The sequence below is a fragment of the Scheffersomyces coipomensis genome (genome assembly GCF_036884675.1).
Source record: "Scheffersomyces coipomensis strain NRRL Y-17651 chromosome Unknown DFJ63scaffold_8, whole genome shotgun sequence".
NCBI lineage: Eukaryota > Fungi > Ascomycota > Pichiomycetes > Serinales > Debaryomycetaceae > Scheffersomyces > Scheffersomyces coipomensis.
In genome coordinates this window covers 363,200-390,597 of record NW_027042899.1, presented here as the reverse complement: position 1 = coordinate 390,597, position 27,398 = coordinate 363,200, and the positions used below count along the sequence as shown (strand labels likewise).

General features: G+C 32.0%; 13 protein-coding genes and 2 non-coding genes across 15 annotated transcripts; 10 read left to right on the top strand and 5 right to left on the bottom strand. All coding sequences in view use genetic code 12, as the record gives it.

Annotated features, from left to right (window-relative positions):
- Positions 1-85: 85 nt before the first annotated feature.
- Positions 86-1,200, top strand: DFJ63DRAFT_248896 (SDR family NAD(P)-dependent oxidoreductase). The gene has a single exon (XM_064904393.1). It carries the CDS (start codon positions 367-369, stop codon positions 1,180-1,182), a length of 816 nt encoding a protein of 271 aa, XP_064759717.1. The 5' UTR covers positions 86-366; the 3' UTR covers positions 1,183-1,200.
- On the bottom strand, positions 1,201-3,534 carry KIP4 (Kip4p). The gene has a single exon (XM_064904403.1). The coding sequence runs from the start codon at positions 3,199-3,201 to the stop codon at positions 1,219-1,221; it is 1,983 nt and encodes a 660-aa protein (XP_064759716.1). The 5' UTR covers positions 3,202-3,534; the 3' UTR covers positions 1,201-1,218.
- POL3 (DNA-directed DNA polymerase delta) lies at positions 3,534-7,236 on the top strand. The gene has a single exon (XM_064904392.1). The coding sequence runs from the start codon at positions 3,867-3,869 to the stop codon at positions 7,095-7,097; it is 3,231 nt and encodes a 1,076-aa protein (XP_064759715.1). The 5' UTR covers positions 3,534-3,866; the 3' UTR covers positions 7,098-7,236.
- Positions 7,237-7,412: 176 nt separating this feature from the next.
- On the top strand, positions 7,413-9,038 carry DFJ63DRAFT_290439 (uncharacterized protein; the record flags this gene model as incomplete). The annotated part of the gene is made up of 1 exon (XM_064905314.1): positions 7,413-9,038. One exon carries the CDS (start codon positions 7,413-7,415, stop codon positions 9,036-9,038), a length of 1,626 nt encoding a protein of 541 aa, XP_064759714.1.
- DFJ63DRAFT_248979 (uncharacterized protein) lies at positions 8,926-10,152 on the top strand. Its single transcript, XM_064904404.1, has one exon. It carries the CDS (start codon positions 9,330-9,332, stop codon positions 9,825-9,827), a length of 498 nt encoding a protein of 165 aa, XP_064759713.1. The 5' UTR covers positions 8,926-9,329; the 3' UTR covers positions 9,828-10,152.
- Positions 10,153-12,879, top strand: DFJ63DRAFT_248891 (OPT family oligopeptide transporter). Its single transcript, XM_064904391.1, has one exon. The coding sequence runs from the start codon at positions 10,478-10,480 to the stop codon at positions 12,785-12,787; it is 2,310 nt and encodes a 769-aa protein (XP_064759712.1). The 5' UTR covers positions 10,153-10,477; the 3' UTR covers positions 12,788-12,879.
- Positions 12,880-14,163, top strand: MRP7 (mitochondrial 54S ribosomal protein bL27m). The gene has a single exon (XM_064904405.1). The coding sequence runs from the start codon at positions 12,972-12,974 to the stop codon at positions 14,109-14,111; it is 1,140 nt and encodes a 379-aa protein (XP_064759711.1). The 5' UTR covers positions 12,880-12,971; the 3' UTR covers positions 14,112-14,163.
- Positions 13,881-15,671, bottom strand: DFJ63DRAFT_249182 (putative serine dehydratase domain-containing protein). Its single transcript, XM_064904406.1, has one exon. The coding sequence runs from the start codon at positions 15,481-15,483 to the stop codon at positions 14,215-14,217; it is 1,269 nt and encodes a 422-aa protein (XP_064759710.1). The 5' UTR covers positions 15,484-15,671; the 3' UTR covers positions 13,881-14,214.
- Positions 15,672-15,719: 48 nt separating this feature from the next.
- DFJ63DRAFT_315622 (uncharacterized protein) lies at positions 15,720-16,169 on the bottom strand (the record flags this gene model as incomplete). Its single annotated transcript, XM_064906584.1, has 1 exon — positions 15,720-16,169. One exon carries the CDS (start codon positions 16,167-16,169, stop codon positions 15,720-15,722), a length of 450 nt encoding a protein of 149 aa, XP_064759709.1.
- A 1,230-nt stretch (positions 16,170-17,399) lies between these two features.
- On the bottom strand, positions 17,400-21,043 carry NIK1 (Nik1p). The gene has a single exon (XM_064907284.1). It carries the CDS (start codon positions 20,971-20,973, stop codon positions 17,587-17,589), a length of 3,387 nt encoding a protein of 1,128 aa, XP_064759708.1. The 5' UTR covers positions 20,974-21,043; the 3' UTR covers positions 17,400-17,586.
- Positions 21,044-23,339: 2,296 nt separating this feature from the next.
- DFJ63DRAFT_315618 (glutathione S-transferase family protein) lies at positions 23,340-24,005 on the bottom strand (the record flags this gene model as incomplete). Its single annotated transcript, XM_064906583.1, has 1 exon — positions 23,340-24,005. The coding sequence occupies one exon, from the start codon at positions 24,003-24,005 to the stop codon at positions 23,340-23,342; it is 666 nt and encodes a 221-aa protein (XP_064759707.1).
- A 927-nt stretch (positions 24,006-24,932) lies between these two features.
- DFJ63DRAFT_248859 (uncharacterized protein) lies at positions 24,933-26,576 on the top strand. The gene is made up of 2 exons (XM_064904390.1): positions 24,933-25,012; positions 25,038-26,576. Exon 2 carries the CDS (start codon positions 25,424-25,426, stop codon positions 26,504-26,506), a length of 1,083 nt encoding a protein of 360 aa, XP_064759706.1. The 5' UTR covers positions 24,933-25,012; positions 25,038-25,423; the 3' UTR covers positions 26,507-26,576.
- Positions 24,940-25,013, top strand: DFJ63DRAFT_t127. The gene has a single exon. It is a non-coding gene; the product is annotated as a tRNA-Asn (tRNA).
- Positions 25,037-25,109, top strand: DFJ63DRAFT_t128. Its single transcript has one exon. It is a non-coding gene; the product is annotated as a tRNA-Thr (tRNA).
- A 35-nt stretch (positions 26,577-26,611) lies between the features above and the next one.
- On the top strand, positions 26,612-27,367 carry DFJ63DRAFT_337699 (SDR family NAD(P)-dependent oxidoreductase; the record flags this gene model as incomplete). Its single annotated transcript, XM_064908593.1, has 1 exon — positions 26,612-27,367. The coding sequence occupies one exon, from the start codon at positions 26,612-26,614 to the stop codon at positions 27,365-27,367; it is 756 nt and encodes a 251-aa protein (XP_064759705.1).
- Positions 27,368-27,398: the final 31 nt, after the last annotated feature.

Here is a 27,398-nt window from a genome sequence, read left to right as displayed (position 1 = left end):
CCCTTAACTGTAGACCAAGATGATAATGATATGGATGATCATGAGATGTTATTAGTAATGATCATAGTCAAACTATTGAATGGTATAAAAGATAGACTTTATTAATATGAAGTAAAATGTAAAATTTAGGTTAATTGCAAGTCATTTCCACCTATTTACTTCATCTTTTATCTTATCATGGCTTTAACCAATGTCATGTGACTTTTTGAACGTGACCGATTTGACAGTTCAGTTTGTTCCCCACATAAAAGATCCCATTTCAGCATGTGAAGTGAAGTCTAATGATTGCCATTTCAAACTAGTTTAATATCAATTAGATTTCAATCTTGATCATATCAAAGTGGCCTTAAAAGTCAATTCAATCAAATGGTAGATATCAACGTCGATGGCAAAGTTGCCTTAATAACTGGTGGTACTAGAGGGTTAGGCTACCATATTGCTGAATCATTTGTTTTAAACGGTGCCAGTCAAATCATTATAACTTCAAGAAAGCAAGATGCTTGCAATAAGGCTAAAAGTGAACTTGAATCTCTTGCTCAGAAAAATGGTAAAACAGTTGATGTTATTGCTATAGCTTGTAATATAGCTGATGAAAAGGATTTAGAAAGATTCTTTTCTGAGATTAGTTCTAAAATTTCAAAATTAGATATCTTAATTGCTAATGCTGGTGCAGCTTATGGAGAAACATTTTATAAGCATCCTATATCAGCCGTAAAGAAAGTTTTAGATTTAAATGTGGTTGGAGTTTTCCATTGTGTCAAGTTATTTGCTCCATTACTTGAACAGTCGGGTAATTATCAAGATCCATCAAGAATTGTCATTGTCTCATCGGTTGCTGCTTCAGTTGCTACTGATTTCGGAGGTACGTATGGTTATTTAGCATCTAAAGCTGCTGTTTCTCATTTAGGTAAGAACTTTGCTTATCAATTTGGTCGTCGTAATATCAATGTTAATGTGATTGCTCCTGGTATTTTCCCTACTAAAATGTCAAAATCATTGGTGACTAATAATAGCGAAGAATTAACTAGTGGTAATCCTCTTGGAAGGTATGGGAAAATGTCAGACATACAAAATTCTGTTCTTTTTCTTTGTTGTAAACAATCAAACTATATCACTGGGATTAGTTTACCTATTGATGGTGGATTATATTTAGTAGGTACCCAAAGTTTATCCAAATTTTGAATATTTTTATATGTTTATGTATATTTTCTATACATCCTATTTACCATGACCACCTCTAACTGGTTTAATAATATTTAAATTAAGTCCTAATTTTGGCGATTCTTTACCAATTAAATTATCTATAACGCTTGATCTATCAGGTGAAAGATAACTTGAACCAAGCACGCTTGATTTCGTACGAGTTTCCTCTAACATTTCATTAACCATTGATAATTCTTTTTGAAAATTGATGGAAGTATTCTTTTCACCAATGAATATATTCTCTTTTTCTTCAAGTACTGAATGTAAACTTATATCTTGAGGTTCTTCTTTTGAATTATGTAACTTATCGATGGTAAATTTCAATTCCTCTAATTTATTCTTAAAGCCTGATGCTTCCTTATAGATCATCTTTTGTTGTTCATTCAATACACTCTTCAATTGATTGATTTTAGCATCTCTAGATTCAATGATCTTCTCACTGATTAAAAGGTGTTTCTTCAAATTGATATTAACTAACTCTACATCATTCAATTTATCACTTATTTTATGAAGAGTATTTTCCAATGAAAATAATTTTGATTCTTCATTATGGGCTGTTCTTAATTTTTCCATTTTCATATTTAAAATCTCATTCTCAAGTTCTTCAATCTTTCTATCTTTCCTGGTAAGTTCTTCGTGCAAATGTTTATTACGATTGGGTGATGAAGCTATTGGTTGCGGTAAGCGAGATTTGAAATCTTTAGAAGGAGTGTTGGGATGTTCAATGACAGATCCATTTTCATACTTATGTAATTCCTTTTCTAATTCTCTTATATATATTTGATTTTGATCATTGATTTGTTCTAGTTGACTTAGCTTATATCTTAAAGCAGACGAACTTAATTCCGTATTAATATGAGCTGAATTTTTGATGGTTTTAGCCCTCGTTCCAAATCTTAATGAATTTAAAGTTTCCAGTTCATTTAACCCGGATGATGAACAGTTGATAATCAAAGTGGTTCTTGAGTTTCCTCCAATTGATTCTTGAAGTATACGAGTTAACTTTGAATCACGATATGGTATATGAGTTGATTTTTGGTCAGTTAAAGCATTAATAACATTTCCAAGGGATGATAAAGAGCTATTAATCTTTTTAGCTTCTTCTAGAGTATGGCCTGTTGCATTTGATTTATCCACTTTTTCTGATCCTGCTAAATCAACAAGGAATAATTGTGAGTTTTTAGTTACCCCAGTTTGAGAATGGGTTTGGGTTAACTTAATTTGAAATATAGCATGAGATCTCGATGATTCTAAATTCATGCCTGTTGAAACAGTTGATCTTGATTTCAAACCGTCGATTAATATGTGATATAATTCTTCATGGGATGATATAAATGCATGAGATAATCCTTCTATATAAACACCTCTTATTTTATCTTCATGTATAGTATATTTGGCTGTATCATGGGGATTCTTTGTGGTGGGCACTATCAAGTCTTTGATCTGTTCTTTATGAATTTCAAAGAATGATACACTAACAACGTATTCCATATCAGATGAAGAACTATTAATCCTATCGAATATATCTTCAGAAATTCTTGGAATTAAACCTTTTTCGGATTCACTGTGTTTACCTAACATGGTGTATGATTTCCCACTACCAGTCTGTCCATAAGCTAAAACACAACCATTATAACCATTGAGGAAATCGTCCACTGTTTGAGAAATGGAATATGTATATACGTCAGTTTGATTAGCATCCTCGTTAAACACTCTATCGTAAGTGAATTGATTTGAAACTTCATTAACGTCAAAAATGACAGTATGAGGATTTGGAATACGAAAACAGCATTCATTATTGGTTCTGGTACGATTCTCTACTTCGTTATCTGGTCTAAATCGACAAACAACCTTTATGTTGTTAGACTTGGCATGGTTATCGTTACCGACTTTGTAACTGATACTAGATGGAGATTTTACCAGATGGTTGGGAGATTGGAAGTTATACATATCACTCAGTGAATCATCATTGGAAAAGGAAAAACTTGACATGGTCATCTATCATGAACTATGATTGAAAGAACAATAACAGTGATGTTGCCCTTAAGTTTTGGTTGTAAATTGATATCTTTAAAATTTATGATACAATTTTTTTAACGGTGATTTGGTAAATAATAACACAAAATCAAAAATTTCGTGTTTATGAAGGCGCTACCACAAATTCCATATCAATTATTAATGTCTTGTGAAGATAAGGAATGATTTACATACATGATTTATTAGTATTATATCCCTATTCTATATATATTTTAAAGAGGAAAAGTGGATGATATGTGATATGTAGAGAGAACGACAGATCTTATCTTAGAATTGAACTCTGATTAGAACGGAATGGGATAAATAGAGAGAGATAGAAAGTACCTCTTTTGATATCCATTTGTGGATAAACTTCAATCCAGCAAAATTCACTTCTGAGCATGATTGCCTGAATTGTTAGTTTAATAACATCTAATATAGGGCTGAATATAATACTACTACAATATGTATCAAACTGTAAATTTTAAATTTTAACTGTAAATAAAACCTGTAAATCATAATTTCTACTGGTTACACACGCGTCCGCGTACTAACTAAATAAAGAAGACCATCATCATTTTCAAATCAATCTTTAACCATATGTCAGCAACAACAGGTATTTACATTCACAAGAAAGTTCAGTAGTAATGTCACAGACTAAGAGACATAATGATACTCAGGCTCATTCATTGCCTGCTGGGTCTCAATCAGTATCGTCAACCATTGAGCTCACGCCTTCTCAACAACAATTACTAAAGAAGGTGAGAAGACCAAATGGTACTGAAGAACCATCAGAATTCGAAAGAGAACTTTTGAATATGACTGAAAGTGCTAAGGAGTTGGGTCTGGAAGAAGATCAAAACTGGTCAAGACCACGAATACCCGCAGGCTTTAGTAGTGATACCTATGATATCTCTTTTCAACAATTAGATGCTGAAGAATATTATAGTGGAGATGATACATATGCAAGATTCTTTGGTGTTACTGAAGAAGGTTATTCAGTATTATGTAATGTTACCGGATTTGTTCATTATTTTTACGTTCCTGTTCCAAAAGGGTTTGTTCAAAATCAACATTTGGCTCGATTTACCAGTTATTTAAAGGAAAATTATGATGGTGTAAAAGATGTGGGTATAAAGTTGAAAGAATCGATTTGGGGGTTCAATAATAATATAAAGACTCAATTCTTTCAAGTCTATGTTAATAACACTAAAAATATAACCAAAATAAGAGGTGCCTTTGAAAGAGGTGAAGTCAGATTTGAAAATTTATTTCCTCCTCAAAGTGTTTCATTTGATAATATTAATTATGTATTAAGATTGATGATTGATTGTAAAATAACAGGAATGTCGTGGATCACCTTACCAAAGACTACATATCAAGTGGTTTCTCCTGATATCAGTATTTCCACTTGTCAAATAGAATGTTCCATCGATTATAAGGATTTAATATCGCATGCACCTGAAGGTGAATGGTTGAAAATGGCACCTCTTAGAATCTTATCATTTGATATCGAATGTGCAGGTAGAAAAGGTATCTTTCCTGAAGCTGAACATGATTCAGTCATTCAAATTGCTAATGTTGTTCTGAGATATGGGGAATCAAGACCATTTGTGAGAAATGTATTCACGGTGAATACATGTTCTTCAATCATTGGATCTCAAATCTTTGAGCATGAAAAAGAAGGAGATATGCTTACTCATTGGCGTGATTTTGTGGTTCAAGTAGATGCTGATGTCATTATTGGGTATAATACTGCTAATTTCGATATTCCTTATCTTCTTGATAGAGCCAAAGCATTGGGTGTTAATAGATTTCCATACTTTGGAAGATTAAAGACTGTAAGGCAAGAAGTTAAAGATTCAACTTTCAGTTCAAGAGCATATGGTACCAGAGAGAATAAAGTTGTCAATATCGACGGTAGAATGCAATTAGATCTTTTACAATTTATTCAAAGAGAATATAAGCTTAGATCTTATACTTTGAATTCAGTATCAGCACATTTCTTAGGAGAGCAGAAAGAAGATGTGCAGCATTCGATTATTACTGATTTACAGAATGGTACAAAGGAAACTAGAAGAAGGTTGGCTGTTTATTGTTTGAAGGATGCATATTTACCTTTAAGATTGTTGGATAAGCTTATGTGTCTTGTTAATTATACAGAAATGGCAAGAGTCACTGGTGTTCCGTTTTCATACTTACTTTCAAGAGGTCAACAAATTAAAGTTATTTCGCAATTGTTCAGAAAATGTTTGGAAGAAGATATCGTTATTCCAAATATGAAATCTGAAGGCACTAACGAAGAATATGAAGGTGCCACAGTTATTGAACCTCTGAGAGGTTATTATGATGTTCCAATTGCCACTTTGGATTTCAGTTCGTTATATCCTTCCATTATGATGGCTCATAACTTATGTTACACTACATTACTTAATAGACAATCCATTGCTGCATTCAACTTGACAGAAGATGATTATACAAAAACTCCAAATGGGGATTATTTCATAAAGGACAATAAAAGACAAGGTATATTACCTACCATTTTAAATGAATTGCTTACAGCTAGAAAGAAAGCTAAAGCGGATTTAAAGAAAGAAACAGATCCATTTAAAAGAGATGTTCTTAATGGTAGACAATTAGCATTAAAGATTTCTGCCAATTCGGTTTATGGATTCACAGGGGCTACTATTGGTAAATTACCATGTTTACAAATATCTTCATCAGTTACTGCTTTCGGTAGAGAAATGATTGAAAAGACAAAGAATGAAGTTCAAGAATTCTATTCGAAAAAGAATGGTCATCCTTATGATGCACAAGTTATTTATGGTGATACTGATTCAGTTATGGTTAAATTCGGTTATCAAGATTTAGAAACTTGTATGAAATTAGGTGAAGAAGCAGCTAAATTTGTGTCTACCAAGTTTAAAAAACCAATCAACTTAGAATTCGAGAAGGTTTATTTCCCCTATTTATTAATCAACAAAAAGAGATATGCTGGTTTATACTGGACTAGACCTGATAAGTTTGATAAGATGGATACTAAAGGTATTGAAACCGTTAGAAGAGATAATTGTCGATTAGTTCAAAATGTTATTACCAAAGTCTTAGAATTCATATTAGAAGATAGAGATGTGGAGAAAGCTTGTCGATTTGTCAAACAAACTATTGCCGATTTATTGCAAAACAGAATTGATTTATCACAATTAGTTATTACAAAGGCCTACGCCAAACATGAATATGCTGGTAAACAAGCCCATGTTGAATTGGCTGAAAGAATGAGAAAAAGAGATGCTGGTTCTGCTCCAGCTTTAGGTGATCGTGTTGCCTATGTCATTATTAATTCAGGAAGTGACAAAGCTTATGAAAAATCAGAAGATCCTTTATATGTGTTAGAGAATTCCTTACCAATAGATGTCAAATACTATCTTGATAATCAATTAACCAAACCATTAGAAAGAATTTTCGTTCCAATATTAGGTGAATCTAAAACCAAGGAATTGTTAGCAGGTGCTCATACTAGAACCATCAAACTCTCAGCTCCAAAGACTGGTGGTCTTATGAGATTTGCCACGAAGACTGAGGTTTGTGTCTATTGTAAGACTCCATTAAAAGCTGATAATCATGGTGCATTATGTCCAAATTGTATAAGAGAAGGTAGAGGACCAGGATTATATGGTAATGCCTTATCACAAATGAATTATTTGGAGAATAAATTCTCTAGATTATGGACAGAATGTCAAAGATGTCAAGGATCATTACATCAAGAAGTTTTATGCTCGAATAAAGATTGTCCGATATTCTATATGAGAAAGAAGGCACAAAAGGATGTACATCAACAATCTCTAGAAATCGTAAGATGGGATCAAACTATCTGGTGAGTCCAATATATATATTTATATTTCATAGGCTCATAATGTATATTATTTTTATTAAAAACGTTGAAATGCGACAGTAGTAGTTATAATCAAAAAATTTTGCGCCCAAAAATTAAAAATGCAACTTTAGTGGTTGTCCTAGCCAATGGCATTAGTGTTAAAAATAAGTATTGTTTCTATATAGTAACTGCAAATTAATAGACCTAGATAAGGTGAATAGATAATAACTTCAAGGGTATCACCTTATCCCTATAAATAGACTGAAATGTATCCATTGAATACATGCACATTAAAATTGAAAAACTGAAAGTATCAGTGATGTTTTTGAGAAGATTAGGTCCTATACCAATTACCTTACTTTCTGGGTTTTTAGGAAGTGGTAAAACCACATTATTAGAACATATATTAACTGCAAAGCATGGATTGAAAATAGCTGTCATTATCAATGATGTGTCTAAGTTAAATATTGATGCTGCTTTACTTCAAAATCATAAAGTTACTAATAAAGAAGAGAAATTAATCCAGTTGCAAAACGGTTGTATTTGTTGTACATTAAGAGGAGATTTGTTGGAGGAATTAGTTGCATTGGCTAAATCAAAGGCATTCCAATATATCGTTATTGAATCCACTGGTATTTCAGAACCTATGCAAGTGGCAGAAACTTTCACAACCGAATTTACTGAGATGCTTTTAGAAACTCTGGATGAAATAGATGAAAATGAATCAAATATCTTGAAAGAGATAGTTAAAAGTGGGGGATTGAACAAACTTACTAAATTAGATACTTGTGTCACTGTTGTTGATGCCTTAAACTTCTTTAATAATTTGGAGACTACTGACTTTTTAATTGATAGATTTGGAGATCATGGTTCTGGTGAACAAGAAAGAACTATAACTGATTTATTAATTGATCAAATTGAATTTGCCAATGTTATTATCATCAACAAGGTTGCGACTGTTTCTGGTAGTAAGTTGAAGAAAATTGAAAAAGCAATCAAAACCTTGAATCCAATTGCAAAGATAATTAAAACCAACTATTCCAAAGTGGATATTAAAGATGTTGTGAATACTAAATTGTATGAATTTGAGAAAGCTCAATTATCCGCTGGTTGGTTACAAAGTTTAAATGAGATGACCATAAGAGAGGGATTTGGAGCTAAGAAGAAGAATGTATTGACTCCAAAACCAGAAACTGAAGAATATGGAATTAATAATTTTGTTTATCAAGCAAAAAGGCCATTTCATCCCGAAAGACTTTTTGATTTAATTAAAGATAAGTTTGTTATTCTTGAGCGTAGTAGCATGAATCAAGAGCAATTAACAAATGAGGCCAAAGAATTAACAGAACAGACACTTACGGAAGAAGAAGAAGAAGAATCCGAGGAAGAAGAAACTAACGAAGAAGATGAAATTGAAAATGGAATAAGTGAGAATGAATATATTAGAAATAAGAAGAAATCTGCTCTTGGTCCTGTCTTAAGATCTAAAGGATTCATCTGGTTAGCCTCTAGATACATCAATCGAGGAGAATGGTCTTCGGCTGGATCAATGTTGACAATTAATGGTGGTATTCCATGGTTTGATATTATTGGAATTCCTCCAACTACAAAAGAAGCTGCAAAATTAATTAAACAAGAATTGAAACAAAAGTATGGAGATAGAAGAAATGAAATTGTTTTCATTGGATTAGGTATTGACTCTCAAAACATCACAAAACTCTTAGATTCATGTTTAGTAACTGATGAAGAATTGAATCAATTCGATAAAATTATTAAATCAGAGAAGAAACTTATTAATATTGAAAAACGATTACAAAGGGAGTTCTCCGATGGGTTTGAGGATTGGATCTTATTGGATGAAGATGATAAACAAGAGGAAAAAGAAGTTCATAACGAACACACAATTGCTGGAAGAGTTCATCAACATCATGTTGCCGTTAAGTAGACTATTTCATAGGGTTATATAATTACATTAATTACCGTTATTATTCGATTATACCATTTAGGATATGATCCCGTCGTAAATGGAATTAATCTCGCTCCCAACTTTAGACGCGTGGGGGAAACTTTTGATCCCCTCCCCCACTCTACGCAATTACCTTACCAGCTCTCACCACCCACCACCACCTCACCATGGAACTATATAAATTATCCGGTAAAGAACACGAAATTGAAAAATTACATTGTTTATACCAAATTACACTCACAAATCGTATCATATATCATTACAATTACAATGGCTGAAGAATTATATACATATTCCTTAGATCAATTAGATCAATTAGAAGGTTCAGAAATCACTTTAAGCAAATTTAATGCTGATGTTGCATGGGAAATTGGTACTTATGCTAGAAACGTAGGTCTTGAAAAATATCCTACTAGGGCTATCTTAATAGATATCAGATTAGCTTCTGGTCAAGTCTTATTCCACAGCGCCACTACATCTGGTGCCACCATTGATAATGAAAAATGGGTTGATAGAAAAATCAATGTCGTTAACAGATGGGGTAAATCAAGTTTCTATATTGGACAAAAATTAAGAATCAAAAATGTTCCAATTGAAGAAGCTCTTTTCGTTCCAGTCTTCGATTACGCTACTCATGGTGGAAGTGTTCCAATCAGACTTACCAACCTTGACAGTGTCATTGGAACTTTGACTATTAGTGGTTTAGCTCAAGAAGAAGACCATTTATTAGCCCTTGAAACTTTAAAACATTTTGCAAAAGCCTTATAGATTCTTTTAATTTTTGCAACCCTGGCTTCTCTGATAAATACTCTTATAGTATATTAATGACACATTAAAATTGATTTTTACTTCAACAAACTTTTGAATTAATTGTAGCTGATAATTTTATAATTATAATTTGTAATTAAGGCATTTTCTCCCTGTCTCCCTTGTTAGCGCAAATTTTTCCATACCTTAAATTTTCTGCCACAGTTACGAATTCTTGGCAAAAGTAATTAGTTTTTGCGGCAAAATAAAACTGTAACCTTACTTCTAAATATACTTCAATATATCCCCATTAATCCTTCTAAACACAAATAAATCCGTAAAAAAATGCATATTATTCTTGTAAGGGTAACAATACGAGTCAACTTTATGACACTTCGAAACTCTAGATCTATTCACGTGAAATGGCAATTTCGAGGCATTGTTTAATGTTAATGTATTAACCCTTGTATTCTCTTCACTTTGTCAGCCTGCTAGTAGAACGGCTTAACGAATAGTCCCCATTGAAGTTAGAAGAGTGGCTTGTTCGTACCTTTCAACTTAATTGGCTTACATATGTATGAATAAAGTGTTCCTATATTTAAGCCAACTATTTGGCTCAGTTGCAACTATTTTCAAGTTTTTAGTTATTTGTGTTAATTTATCAATCAAAAATGTCTGTATCTAAACTCTTTTCTAGAAATAGATCGTCAGATAAGAATATCACTGTTATTGAAACTGAAAAGGAAGTTCTCCTGGATGATGGTGTTAGAGAAAAGCAAGAAGATACCGAAAGTTCCAATAGTTCAGAACTTGAAGATGCTGATGTCTTAGAATTACCAAGAATCGTTAGAGAAATAGTTCCCTTAGAAGATGATTCTACACTTCCAGTATTGACTTTCCGTTACTTTGTCTTAGCAGTCATCTTCATTATTCCAGGTGCATTTATTTCTACTATGAATTCCTATCGTACTACTTCAGCTGCTTATTCCATTTTCTTTGTCCAAATTGCTTCACATTGGTCTGGTAAGTGGTTAGCAAAAGTGTTACCTAAAAAGGAAATTAGAGTATTTGGAGGATTTAAATTCAATCTTAATCCTGGTCCTTGGTCTATTAAAGAAACTGCTTTAGTTACTATTACTGCTAGTAGTGGTGCAACCGGAAATCAAGGTACTACTCCACTTTCATTAGCTGAAATTTATTATGGAGAAAAAGTTCACCCTGCAATTGCTATTTTCTATATGTGGGCAATTGTTTTCGTAGGTTATTCATATGCTGCTATTGCAAGAAACTTCTTGATTTATGATCCACAATTTGTTTGGCCTCAAGCTTTAATGCAAACTACTTTGTTTCAAACTCAAAGCAAATCAGATGCTGATTCCAAATTAGGTTCAAAACAAATGAAAGTCTTTTTCATTGCTCTTATTGGTATGGCAATTTGGGAATTCTTCCCCGAATATATTTTCCCTATGGTCTCTTCATTAGCATTCTTATGTTGGGTTGCACCAAAGAACCAGACAGCAAACTTTGTTGGATCTGGTTTAGGTGGGATGGGGTTCTTAAACTTTACTTTAGATTGGTCCAATATAACTTCAGCTATTATGCTTTCTCCTTATTGGATTCAAGTGATTCAATTTATTGCCTTTGTAATTGGTGCTTGGGTTTTAATTCCTGCTGCTAAATGGGGTAATTTAACTGAATTCAAATATGGTTTAATGTCTAATAGTTTATTCATGGGTAATGGAACCCTTTACCCAACTAATCAGTTGTTGACACCTGATCTTAGATTGAATGAAACTGTTTATGCCGAATTAGGTAGTGTCCATATTGGAGCACAACAAGCTTGGAATATGTTTTTTGATTATGCTTCCTATATCAGTGGTATTATTTGGGTCGTATTATTCGGATATGGAACTATGGGTAATTCTTTTAAAAAACTTGTTGCTTCTTTTAAAGCTAGAAAGACTAACGATTCAACTTTATCAATTAATGAACAATACACTGATAGACTTAATAAATTACAAGCAAAATATCAAGAAGTTCCACAATTATGGTATATTGTTCTCTTTTTAGCTTCATTCATAACTTTGTTGGTTATCTTTGCAACTGGGAAATTATTCATGCCTTGGTGGGCTATGGTTATTGGAATTGCATTTGGTGCTGTCATTGTTACTCCATTGGCTTGGTTATATGCACTTTCAAATTTCCAATTAGCTATTGGGACATTTAATGAATTATTATACGGATATATGATTCAAAATAGAGCTTCTAGACATCCAGTTGGTGCAACTGTTTATGGTGCTATTGCTGGTGATGCTTGGTATAGAGCACAATACATTTTACAAGATCAAAAAATAGGCCATTATATGCACTTACCACCTAAGGCTGTATTCTTTTCTCAAATATTTGGGGAGTTAATTGGAGTTCCTATTAATTATGCTGCTTTAAGATGGGTGTTGAATACTAAAATGGATTTCTTGAATGGTAATAAAGTAGATCCATTACATCAATGGACAGGCCAATCTATCAGATCTTATAATACAAATGCAGTCCAATATGTTATTCTTGGTCCAAAGAGATTATTTGAAAACTATAAAATATTACCTTATGGTTTTGTATTAGGTGTTGTTGCTCCAATTATTCTCTATGGATTACATAGATTATTCCCAAATTCAAGACTCAAGTTCAGATTATGGAATACGACAGTATTTTTCTCAACCATGAGTGGATTCTATGGTAATATATCAACTGGATATCTTTCTCTGTTCATTGGTGGTACCGTCACCATGTTCTGGGCTTATCGTTACAAACATGAGCTTTGGAAACGTTACAATTATCTTTTAGCAGCCGCATTTGACACTGGATACAACTTAACCGTATTATTAATTTTCATAATCTTCTCATCTGGAAAGGTTATCAACATGCCTAATTGGTGGGGTAACAACGCAGATAGTATTGAAAGATGCTTTGCAACAGCTGATTAGTATAGTTATATATAGACGTCTCTTTATAGATTTCCAGTAATAATAAATAATTTTGATAATTTTGAATATTTGGTAAAATCGCACGACCACGATATTTTTTCAGACAAAAATTAAAAATAAATTTTTCAAATTTTTCTTGTTGAAGATTATAGCTTTGAAGACTAAGAAGCAGTATCATACAACAATGTTAAGAAGTATAGCAGGGTTAGCCAGAGGTTCTTCGGGAACTCAAAGCTTGGCTTTGGTTACTTTGAATAACAATTTGACTCAAATTCGTACAGCTACCAAAAGAGTGTCTGGTTCTAAAACCAACAAGAATGATTCAGCTGGTAGAAGATTGGGTCCAAAGGCTTATGAAGGTAACTACGTTAAACCAGGTACAATTATAATGAGACAAAGAGGTACCAAGATCCATCCTGGAGAAAATGTGAGGATTGGTATCGACCACACTATATATGCTGTTGAACCAGGGTATGTTAGATTCTACTTGGATCCATTTCACCCATTAAGAAAATATGTTGGTGTTTCATTACAAAAAGATGTCAAGTTACCTATACCACATTTTGAACCTAGAGTGAGAAGATTTGGATACATTGAATTGCAAGATCCTGAACAAGCTCAAAAGGAAGAAGACCGTAAATCAAGAAAAGAATACCTTTATCAATCTCAGTTAGAACAAAAAGCTTTACAAAAGGAAAATTTTAAAAATGACACCATCACTAAATTCAAAGAAGTTTTACAAAAGGAATTTGCCGTAACAGATAAAGATGTGGAATTAGCATCTACTAGATTCTTCAATATATTGACATTATCTAATGCTGGTCATAGCATAGAATCTGCCAAAACTCAAGAAACTTATAATTACTTTTATTCCTTAAAATTATCTGTACAGAAAGGAGAGCTATCAAAAGAAGAAGAATCAACTAAGAGATCTGAATATTTAACTTTCAAAGATCAAATAGAAAGTCAAGTCAACTTGGATGTTAATGGTTCATTATACAAATATTTAACTCCAGAAGAAGTTTCAACAAAACAAAAGGAAATAACTCAAAAATTAGAAACTGAATATTATAAAGTGCTTTCACCAAAAGAAAAGACAGAAGTTTCTAGATTAATCAATACTGCAGGTATATTTTCCGTGTCTGAAAGACAATCATTAACCAATCGTTTCTTACCATCATTTGTTCCGTACGATGTTCCAGGATCTGTCATTGAAGACATTGATCCAGAAAACATTCCAAAAGACGTTGTTGCTCAAAGAGTTTTCGATGAAGCTACAAGAAAAGCTAAGTTGATCGGTAGACCAAAAGCTGCATTAGCTTAAACTTGTTATACATAGAAATAATTAAACTTGTAAATATACATTCCCAGACTATAAACTTTTATAAATTGTGTAACTTTTATTAACCATTTTTAGATAACTTTTTCTACCAACCTCTGAAGGGCACCCAAATATCAACAACTGTATCCTCGTTATCGACAATAAAATACCATGGATGACAAGCAGCTGTAATACATGCATGTTGTGGAATTATGCGGACTTTTGTTCCTATTGGAATAAACTTACAATCATCAGAACTTGGAACGAGTATACCATGTTCTTGAGAAAGTCTACCAATAGACCAATCATCAAATCCTTTTGGTGATACTATCTTTCCATAACCGTTTATGGGGCCTGATTCTCTTGACATAGCAAGTACACCGGCATTAATTAATTGTTCACCGGGGACTTTTTCACCTCTACTATGATATGTAGAAACAACTTCTGCTAAAACAGAAATGGAAACATTATCTTGAGTGACACACTCTGTAGCTAATTGTTGTAAATCGCAACATGGATAATTTCCAGCATGTAATTCTAAAGTACCATGCAATCCATTTTTGAAATGTTGAGATAATTCTTGGTGAGTTAGTATATGAGAAGCATGTGCTGTTGGAGTAGCTCCCACAGATAAAGTCAATGTCAAATCTGGTTCGAAATCTAATGCTAATTTAGCAGCTTTATTGGCATGTTCGATTTCTTCAAACAATAATTTCTTAGCTGATGAAATTGAATTTGATGAATATGAATGACCGGCATGACAGTAGAAACCATAAACTTGAACATGTTCTTTGACATTATCATATCGTAAGAGCTTAACGAGAATGTTGTCAAGTGTAACACTGTCATTAATAAGACCTGCTCTGTGAGTACCCATGTCGATTTTTACAAAAATTGACCATGGTTTAATGCTTGGATTCTCTTCACGATATTTTACCAACATATGAACTTGCTCTTCGTTATCTAACAATAACCTGAAATTAGGAACTTTTCCAGCTAAATCAGCCAATTCATCTAATCTTGATTTAACTACTGGTAAACTAAACAAGATATCATTTACGACTCCAGTTTCCACTAATGGTAATAAATTCCAAGCTTCTGCTAAAGTTGACACAATTAACTTTGAGGTAGACCATTGGGAGGTACCTAATTGCAATTTTGAACCTTCAATTGTCTTATGAGTTTTGATGTGAGCTCTGAATTCTGCTTTTAAGTTATGGGCATTCTCTAACATATGATTGGAATTAACTTCAAAAATTTCCTTGTTGATTATTATAGAAGGGGTTGGTAATTCATGAATTTTTTTTCCTTGAAAATCGCTAAGTAAGGCGGACTTGTTTGGATATGATAAGTACTTTGAAGTATAGTTGGTCATAATTGGTTGGTTCTTAGTTAGAAAACTATGTCATTAAATTCATCAAATCTTTGAATTTTTTTCAAATCAAAAAAGCATACTAGAATTTTGAGATTTTAGCAGCAACGAGCTACCAGTTCATATAACTATTAATTTTTCATTGTTTATGTGAATAACTTGATTGGAACTTTCCAAATAATCACAAATTAATAAAGATTAACTAGTTAAAATTATAAAGCAACTGTACTTCAATGAAATCATCTTCTTATTATACCTCTTCTGATTAATTCTGTCTTAATGTATCGAAATAGCTTTCTGCGTTCAGGTTCTAAAAATATACGTAAGCGAAACGTCAAAAAGATAAATAGAAGCTTACGCATACAATTGTTGAAAGACAATGATCCATCAGGCCTCAAGTTTGTATAAAGAAATACTTGAAGAAATAGTAATGCATATGCCAAACAAACTAAATAAGGACCCATTAAACTTAGCTCGTCTATGTACTGGTAATCTTCATTTGGAACAAATTGAAAATAAATTTTCAAACCTACCAACCGCAAACACTTAGCAATCATTTTTGACCATTCATTTATTGAAAAATTTAAATCTTCATCAACTAAATCAGGTAATTGGATTTCTTGATTATCATTGATAGCATCTTGTTCAACTTCATATTCAATTATAGGGAGCGTAGCATTGATAGACATGTTAGACAATATATCGTTAAGAAATCCTATTTTTAATTGTCAAAACATACTAGATTCCGGAGATGATTTGGAGGTATTTATGTAAATAAATACATAACAAAAAGATATTACTGCTAAATATGGAAATTATAAGTCTGGAACTACAAAATGTTTTTTAGAGTAATAAATTTTTTTTATTTTACGGTTATATATAGGAAATATTATAATTTGAGATTCAAGGGAATGTATGTAGACAATCTCTAGACTGAATTATCTAAAATTGATTGTACTATTGATTGCAATGTAACTAAGGCTGCCAAAAAGTCTAGTAAAACTGGAACCAAATCCAAGTCTTCAGTTTCACTATCATTATTTAAAGCAAGATCATCTTGATCTTCTTCTGGCTGTACAATTTCTTTTTTGTTACTTAATTCATTATTCGACATTGAAAATCTGTCGCCAAGTTCTTTTAACTTCTCATTTATATTGGTTAATGAAGCTTGAGCTTCATCTAAATTCACATTTAATGCACCTCCACGTATGCCCTTATTTTGTAAATTTGAATTAATTTCACTTAAATTATTACCTGCTATCATAATTTTATCATTAATATTGAGAATTGTAGATTCGATAATCTGTAAATCATTATTGATAATTTGTTTAGCATTACAATTCCGACGAGACATTTGAAAGAATTTTTAATTTTGAAGTAATTCTTAGGTTAAGTCCGGCTAATGTCGTAGCATAGATCAAAAGTTCATAATTAATTCCAGATATGGCAGTGCTGATTTTGATTAGCTCTTGACTATGATTTGCATCACTTGAGTAACCATCTGCTGAAGTCTAATCTAAAATTTATCCCACTAAGAATAACTCCATTAGTGTTTAACTTATCAGTGATCGATGCCAACACTAAATATACTAGCATCAATATCATCTAAAAGTTTACTACTTATCTTTAACTCTTTAATTATTTTTTCGATAATTTCTGTAGTAATACATAATTCTTCTGAAATTGATGATTTTGAGGAATCATTGTTGAAATCTGAAGTGGTTGAATCAATAATTTGGAAAATATTCTTGATATTCATAATATTCCCATTTATTTTGATTAGCTCTTTAATAACAGTGGAAATGGAATCAGAAACTGAAGCAGCAGCAGCGGCAATTTTTTTAACGTTTCCTAAATGATTCATATAATCATCAGAATGAGGATTTTCGATGGAATCACTCATTGTGTTCAACGAAGATGATTAAAATTGCGGTGGTGGTGGTGATGTAGGTGGAGGTTGATATGTAAGATGCAAAGAAAGGTATTTGTGATTGTGATTGTGATTGTGATTGCAACTTTTTCAATTTTTTTTAACACACTAGACTGCGAACAAATCTCACAAAAGAAATTAAATATAATTATAATAAATAATTCATCGACTAGTCATTAATCAAGATATTCAACTTTTTTTTCATCATCAACCTCCATATTATCAGGGTCATCGATTTTTATTACGGAAATGAAACTTTCCGTAATAGACCTCTTGTTTACCGTTAGGTTTACTGGTCGATTAGGAATGAAGTCATTTGACTTAGATTTGTTGATTTTCGGCGTGTCTTTACCTCCTTCATAGTTTGGAGTGGCTGATCTTGAAAAACTTCCATTACTAGTATTTGAATTGTTATAACTACCATTACCGATTCCTATTAAATTAGAATTTGATTGGCTTGATCCCATTGATAATAGATTTGTGGCAGAATTTTCCCCAGTTTGTGTAGCACCATTCTTCAAATTCTTAGCGAAATTGGATGTTCTATTATTATTGTTTTGTTTAGAAAGTTCTTTCAACTGATTTATATTATGGATGCATTTATTTATGGTTTGCATTAAAAGCTTTGGTTTCAAAGGTTTTGATACATAGTCATCCATACCTTTAGCTAACGATTTTTCTCGATCACCCAACATAGCATGAGCAGTTAAAGCAATAATTGGAGTTCTGAAAGTTAATGAATCAATTGGATTGGATTTCTTTTCCCATTGTCTAATCTTTTCAGTGGCTTCAAAACCCCCCATGACAGGCATTTGTACATCCATTAAGACGACATCATATCTTCTCTTTTGAACTGCTTCAAAAGCTTCAAGACCGTTTTCAACAACTTCAACTTGATGACCTTGCTTTTCCAATATTCTGACAGCTAATTTTTGATTAACCAAATTATCTTCTGCCAATAACACATTATAACTAACTGATTCATCTGAATTTTGAGAAATGGATCTTGATTCTAAGGCAGGGATAATAGCGCTTGCTAAATCAGTTATAGAACATGGAGTATTACCATATGATGATATACCCAAATCAATACAAACCCTCATATTTAATTCTGGAATCGAATGATGTAACAATACAAGAGGGATATATTTCACTTCGGTTAATAAACGAAGAATCTTAGCTGTTTGAATTGAATCAATCATAATAATATCATACTTGACAGGTTCAGTTAAATTGGCATCATTACAATCACGAACTATAACAAGATTTAAACCTAATTCAACAATTCCACTTCTTATTTCTTCCAATTCTTCATCGGTATGAGCAGTAGATACAAATAATATATGATGACCACTGAAAGGTAATAATTGTTCAGTTTGACGAGTATATCTAATCTTAGAAGGAGATACACCAATAGTGAAATAAAAGTTTGAACCTGAACCGTATTCTGACGTCACCCAAATTTCACCTCCCATTAAATGAATTAATTGCTTTGAAATTGATAAACCTAAACCGGTACCACCGAATTTTCTTGTGGTAGATCCATCAGCTTGACAGAAAGTATCAAAAATTAAACCTAATTTATCCTTTTCAATACCAATACCTGTGTCGCTCACACATACTTGTAACAACAACTTTTCTGAGTCTTCCGCTTTTTTAAATGATTTTTGAACACTGACAGTAACTTTACCTTGTTTAGTGAATTTAATAGCATTACCAGCTAAATTCAAAATAACTTGTCTTAATCTGAATGAATCACCAATTAAATTATCAGGGAATGAAGAATCACATTGATAGGTTAAATCTAAATTCTTTTCAATAGCTTTAACTGCTAACGTCTTTAAAGCACCAAATACAGTTCCTCTTAATGAAAAATCAATTTGTTCAACTGTCATTCTATTAGCTTCAATCTTAGAAATATCTAAAATATCATCAATAATAGTTAATAAAGAATTGGCTAAATTATGAACAATGGATAACATTTCTCTTTGATATTGAGTTAATTCAGTATCTAATGATAATTGAGTCATACCAATGATACCATTTAATGGAGTTCTAATTTCATGTGACATATTAGCTAAGAATTCCGATTTAGCACTATTAGCCAATTCAGCAGCTTCTCTGGCGGCTGTATTTCTTTGAATTGATTCTCTTAAATTCAACACCATTTGATTAATCTTTGTCTTTAAGGCATCCATTTCACCAGAAGCTTCAACCGTAATAAATCTTGTGAAATCACCATCAGTAGCAGCAGCAGTAATTTGAGCAAAAGCTCTCACTTGGGATGTTAAATTCGAAGCCATGGTATTGACATTTGAAGTAATTTCTTTCCATAATCCATCAACATCACTAACTTGGGCTTGAATACCTAATTTACCATTAATACCGACATCACGAGCCACTTTCGACACTTCGGAAGCGAATAATTGTAATGAATCCACCATTTTATTGATTGTATTTTTCAATTGTAAAATTTCCCCTTGAGCATGAACATCAATCTTTTGAGATAAATCACCATGAGCCACCGCCGTGGTAACTGTTGCGATGGATCTCACTTGATTGGTTAAATTTGTAGCCATTAGATTAACATTTTCTGTCACTGCTTTCCAAGCCCCTTCAACATCTTGAACATTAGCTTGACCACCTAGAATACCTAATGTACCGACTTCTCTTGATAAAGTTGTAACTTCCACCGCAAATGTTTGTAAACGATCCACCATTTGATTAATAGTTAATTTCAAATTCAAAATTTCTCCTTTACAATCAGCCGTAACTTTTTTCGATAAATCACCTTTAGCCACAGCCGTTGTAACATTAGCAATATTTCTAACTTGAGTAGTTAAATTCAAAGCCATAGCATTTACATTATCAGTTAATTCTTTCCAAATACCTTCCACATTTTCAATGAAAGCTTGACCACCTAAAATACCTAACACACCGACATCTCTTGCCACTTTTGATACTTCAAAGGCAAAAGTTCTTAATTGATCCACCATGGTATTAATAGTCATTTGTAATTGTAAGATTTCACCTTGAGCATGAACATTAATCTTTCTTGATAAATCACCACTTGCTACAGCCCGTGTAACATCGGCAATTTCTCTCACTTGATTCGTTAAATTAAGAGCCATAATATTGACATTATCAGTTAAAGATCTCCAAATACCTACTGAACCTTCATTTTTGGCTTGACCTCCTAATTCACCATTAGCCACTTCAGTTGCAACTTTGGTAACTTCATTTGCAAAAGTTTGTAATTGATCCATCATAGTATTAATGGTAATTTTAACTTTTAAAATTTCAGGATCTGATTCAACGGTATGAATTTCAACTTTTTTGGATAAATCACCCATGGCAACTGAAATAACAACAGTACCTATTTCACTTAAAGCTTGTTTGAAAGCTTTATTGGCAGTTTTGGAAGTATCTAATTCATGGGTTAAAGCTTCAGTATGTAAATCTTGAGATTTGATATGACTGATAAGATCATTTCTAATTTCCTCATGTTTTTGTCTGAATAACTCAGGATCTTCCAATATCTTTAATATGGCAGCAGAATCCATGATATGATTGGGACTATCGTTGATTAATGGATAGTTGGTATTATTATTGTTGTTGTTGTTGTTGTTGTTGATATTATCACCTTTATTATTATTCGTAGTAGTTATAGTAGTTATAGTACTAACACTGGTATCAGACAGATTATCACTTTCAGATGAAAGGGGTGATGATAATCTCTGTTTCTTAATGACTGGAGGTGAAATCTTGGAAATAGAATTAGTAAAAACGGTATAAAGAATGAAAACAAATTATTGATATTCGAGGTTTAGTAAATTTTATTTTACTGTATTTTTGATATAATATAATAAAATAAAATTTAAAAAAAAGTCAAAAGCAAGGTAAACTAAGTAAAGGTATCACAAACAGAAAATGATTAAACCTGTTTTAGTTTGAATTGGGTTACGTTGTGTAGGGGATTTTAAATTGGTTGTAAATATGGTTTATGCTGTAAAAAGGGAGCAGCAGCACAAACGAAATCAGTTGAAGATGAGACAAGACAAGACAGAACAAAGCCGGTATGGTTATATGATCGTTCCACAAAGTAGTATCAATTGATTGATTGATTGATTGATTGATTGAGATTGATTGATTGACCACGTTAGAACCAGTTAAACCAAAGTGTTGTAACCCTAAATTGAATTAAGTTTCATGAATTAACGAAAACAATCAAATTTTAAAAATTAAAAATAAAAAAAAAAAATGCTGTGCCAATCTCAAAAATCCTTAAAAAAATAAATGTGTGTGTTTCTGCTCACCCAATTTTTTTTCCCTCATTACACTCTCCCCTTAACTGAAGTAAAGGGGAGTCAACATTTGCATTGTTTGTTGTTGTTGTTGAATTTTGTTGTTGCTAATTCGTATCGTTACTATATTTAGTATAATTAGTAGTCTAATTACGAATTGTAAAGAATTGGTCGATATCATTAACTATTTCTAACTCGTTATCATTACGGTAGATATTGTAATCAAACCCCACATGTGATGAGGATCGTTAAAAAAATCAAAACCATTTCATATAAGCTACACCGTTATTAATCAGAGATAGGAGAGGGGAGTTTATTGTTACATTTGTGATTTAACTGTCTCTTGACCATTTGATAATGTAAATAAATTCTACTTTACCACAAATTATTTTTATTTATCTTTTATCTCTATTGATCTTGTTTTACACTATTATGTTGACAATTAACTTACCTACATCTATTTACATATATTATTATCTCTGCCATGGCTTGTGATTATTATTAATTTTAAAGGTTGCGTTCCCATGGTTATTATTGTCAATTGATCAATAGTTTCATTGTTTAATAGTAATTGGTGATGGATTATCTCTTTGTGAATCCAGTGACGTCATTTGCATTTTTTTGTTTTTGGGAAAGTCTGCATTCGCCGCATCTCCATAAATCTTTATAGCAATAATTGTTAGATATCATGGTTTATATCGGTTTTGACAGCTTATTTGCAACTATTTGTATAATTAAATCAAATAAGGTTGATATGATAGTTGGTTACTGGAATAATGAGAAATTATTAGGGTAGTACCGCTTAAATATTGATGATTTACTTACTTTTTAGTGAATATTGACCCCTTTTCTGACCCCTTTTCTGATTAAACATATCATTTTAAATAGTATATTTATTTGTGTAATGATGAGCTTCAGTTTATACAATAAAATATACGCTATCGACTTCTACAATGATCTAATTATTAAATTAATAATATAATATACGTATATTTATAAACAGATTAATCTAAATAGAATTTAGATTTTGCTAACTTTTTCACAGATAACTACGAATCGTTTGGTGGAAAAATCGAATATAACAGATTTAAAGAGTTTCGAGAAGGCTCCATTGCAGGAATTCGTCATTTTATTTGATCGAATATCCGTGTTGAAGCTTTTAAATAAATCTAGAAGTTAGTGAAATTCAATCCTAAATATGTTTTGTTTCGTTAGTAACACCTAGATTGATTAGTAAGTTGGTATCCTAAATAAACATATTGTTATAACATCTAAGATGGTAACGTCGTTTCAATAGTACAATTGACATCAATGATGCATACTTTCAAATACCACTTGACGGAAAGCCTACCAGTTTATAAACAACTTCATAATTGATATTTTGTTTTGACTTCTGATTTTTTTTAAACACACGAGGTAAATTTTTGGTTTTATTTTTTCGTCTGTTATCAGTTGCAACTTTATAGTCAAAATTTGATGAATTTTATTCTTAATTTATTATATATTTCACGATATTATTAATATAATCTATATACAGATAAAAATATAACCATCGAAGTAAGAGAAATGTCTTGAATATCTATCATTCAATTATTAAAACTCTCATAAACCTATAACTACCGAACCTAAAGTTTACTACCATCAAGAAATCCACGATCAATTTGTTGTTTCACACTAGGACGTTCTTGAACTCTCTTATACCATGCAAATAATGCAGTCAAATCGGATGGAACTTCAACATCAATCATAGCAGCAAATAACATACCTCCAACAAGAGCAATATCAGCCATAGAGAATTCATCACCTGCAACATATGGTTGCTTTTGTAAAAGTTCATCGAAATGTCTTAATCCTCTTAATCCCTTAGCTAATTGGTATAAACCCCATTCCTTGTTTTGATAGATCTCAACATCAGGTCCTAATCCTGGTGTAGCATTATGGAAATAAGTACTAATAACTTCTTGAACTTCTAATTCAGCTCTTCTAGTCATATTAAGAATAATACCCTTTTGGGCAGGAGTACGACCAGTAAGTGATTGGTCATCATCAAGATTATCTAAGAAAGTAATAATAGCATTCACTTCAGCAATAATAGTACCATCTTCTAATTCAAGAACTGGAACAGTACCTGAATAACTTAACTTAGCCTTAAATTCAGCAGTCTTATGTTCACCTTTCCAAAGATTGATTCTTTCAAATTGAACTTGTTCAAGTAATCCTTTTTCTGCTAATGCAATTCTAACTCTAGCTGGAAAAGGTCCGGTTGGCCAATCATAAATTTTTAGCGACATATCTAATTTGAAATTTCTAATTTGTTTGTTTGTGTGTGTGTGTGTTTGTTAGTATACTGTATTGAATACTGTATTTAATAATACTTCCTTATCCAAAATTATTTCAACAAGAGTCACATCGACTTGTATTTATAGTTCTCTGGACTTCATAGATTTAACGGTATCAAGCTTAACAGTATCATATTCAATTGTATAGAAGTTGAAAAAATGGTATTACCAAAAGGAGACTATATATCGTAGGACTTGCCTAATTGGGCCACTATTTTTCGGCCTTAACAAATTGAGAAGATTACTAATTTTCACACTGCTTTAATTTCTTTTATCTTTAAACGTTTTTTGGTCTACACCAAGCCGTATAGCTGCAAAATGCTTAATAACTTCTCCTCCGGTTATTCGGAAAATATATCAATAATTACGATTCGAAATGATACATGTAGAATTGTGGCAAATGTGTTTGCCATTGAGATTCTTATTGCCACCAAGCATAACGTATAGGATACACAATCATATCCTGGGATATTCAAATACAATCACGCACTTTAGATCTTGTAATTGATTAACAAAAACGTAATGAAATGGATTTCCTAGAGAGATATGTGATAGAGAAAGTGAATGTTAAATATTTCCAACATCGAAACTCCGATAGTTTAAAAATAATTTCGTAAAATATACTTCAAAATTAGACTAAAGTGACAATCATACAATTCATTGTATATTTCATTATTGGAAAAAAATCATTATTTGATCTCATAATTAAGAAACATTTGGAAGTTCTCATTCTATTAGATATAGTTAAGTCAATCAGTTACTTATTTCTGATTAATTAACATCAAAATTAGGACTTTGATCAATAATTCAAATTTTGAAAATCATGTGACACGTCACATGACATGATATCTTTATGAGTTAGATTTTTTTTCACAAATCCAGAAATGACTCCGTGGCCAAGCTGGCTAAGGCGTGAGACTGTTAATCTCAAGATCGTGAGTTCAATCCTCACCGGGGTCGTTCCTAACTCATTTATATTCATAGCCTTTATGGCCAAGTTGGTAAGGCACCTCACTAGTAATGAGGAGATCGTCAGTTCGACTCTGGCTGAAGGCATCATAATCATATTTTTTTGATTTTAATTTATCCTATAACTATTAATGTTTGTTTTTACATAGTTCCCACCAAGCTTTCTTAACTAGGAAAGCTTTATTTTTTATATATGGCCATTTTAAAGATTTTGATCTGCTAAAAATATGGGAGCGCGCATGTTAATGATCATAATTGCAAAAAAGCGGAAAGTGATTTTAATCAATTAGATGTATATTTAGTTTACCCGTTTTCATGTATATATCATATATTTGGTTTCATTATAATCAAATTGAAGTATAACTGAGTCATTGAATTATTTCTGTCATTATTTTTAACACATGTGTCCGGTTTTATTAGAAGGCGGCAAATTAGATGATGTTAGCTATGAAGCAACATACGATTACGAGAATGAAACTAGTTATGGGGAATCCGAAGAATATGAAGATGAAATAAATGAAGAATATACATCCACGGATACTGCAAAAAGCTTTCTCAATTCAATCACCATTGCAACTACAACCCCAAGAACATTAGAAGTAACAGAGGATATCATTGTTGATGAAGTAATTGAAAGGAACTCTCTTTATGAATTTGAGGCTGGAGATGATAATTACATTTATATTGGAGAGAAGATTAGTGAATACTTAAAAGAAAGGTTATATAAATACCAAGAGTCAAAAACATTATGGGAAGCTCCACCTAAGATACCAAGTATGGGACAAAAGAATAATACCGACTACTTCATGAAATCAAGTAAATCATCTTCTGAACCTTGGAGCAGATCATGCTACGGGTATGAAATGATAATATATTCCCTTTCAGTTGATAAATTTGATAAAACATGTCTTCCCACTTTGTTTAAAAGATATGATATAAAGCTCAAGATTTATGAACATAAACTTATTAAAAGGAGAGAAGCTAATGATAAAGTAAATGAACTGGCGGTATCACTTGAAATATGTTCTCCTAATTCAACACATGAAAACTCAAAAGTAGATAACTTTTTAATGGAACATGATATCGATCCAAGTCTGAAACAAGATTCCTTGAATGCTTGTCATGAAACTTTAGATACTACAGAGAATAATGATCACAAAATATTAGATATAAATACTTTAGTTGACGACGAAGAAGATCTGAGAAGCAGTTTCAGTTTTGACTTACTACAAGATCCGACAACGAATTCTACATTAAATTTAGTGGAAAGAAAGCTTACAAATTCCGACTTCTCACTTAAAAGTCATTCTACTACTTCAGACGAAGATTCTTATCTCAAGTTGAAGTCTCGTAGATGGTTTCATCGTCGAAGACATATTCCAAAATCAAAATCTCTTTGGTCATTTGGTTTCAGTCATAGGAAAGATCTTCACGACACATTATGGAATCATCCAGAGTTAGATTTCATTGAGGTTCAAGGTTAATCATTATTGTATATAGTTTAGTTAGAAAACAATTATTTTCATGATACTACAAAAAATTGCGAAACTTTTTTTAATTTATTTACAACTTTATTTACTATGATATAAATGTCATTCCTGGGAAGAAAAGCATTGATAACAGGAGCTTCAAAAGGGTTAGGAAAAGCTATAGCGAACCGACTAGCATCAGAAGGATGTTCTCTTAAATTGTTATCAAGGAATGAAGACTTACTACGCCATGAAATCAATCAACTTCCGATAATCAATCCATCACAAACTCATGAATATATCAGTTTTGATTTAAATCAATTGGCTTCATCACACAGTAATGCAAGAGAATCTGGCATTTCTGAACTCCTTAATGATGTATCCATACTTATTAATTGTGCCGGTGTCACAAATCACTCATTATTGTATAGAATGGACGAGAGTGAAATACTATCAACCATCAACATAAACTTATTAGCACCAGTATTGTTAAGTAGATTAGCATACAAACCAATGATTAGGAGTCATTCAAAGACTGAGAACATTCCCCAAATATTGAATGTATCATCAGTACTTTCACTCACTAACACTTATGTACCAGGTACTTCAGTTTATGCAGCAAGTAAAGCTGGACTCTTAGGATTTACCACTGCCTTAGCAGCTGAACTCAAGGGGAAAGTACGGGTTAACGCGTTATTACCAGGATTAATACAAGAAACTGATATGGGAACAAGTGCTAATATCAATGATGAGGTTGGGTCTGTTACTTTGGATTCGGTCGTTTCAAAAGCAGTTGGGATATTATCAGATGAAAGTATAAATGGTCAATGTATAATTTGTGATAATAATCCTACAAGTAAAATAGGTCTACCATAAGAAAAACGTGTATATACATATGTAAATAATA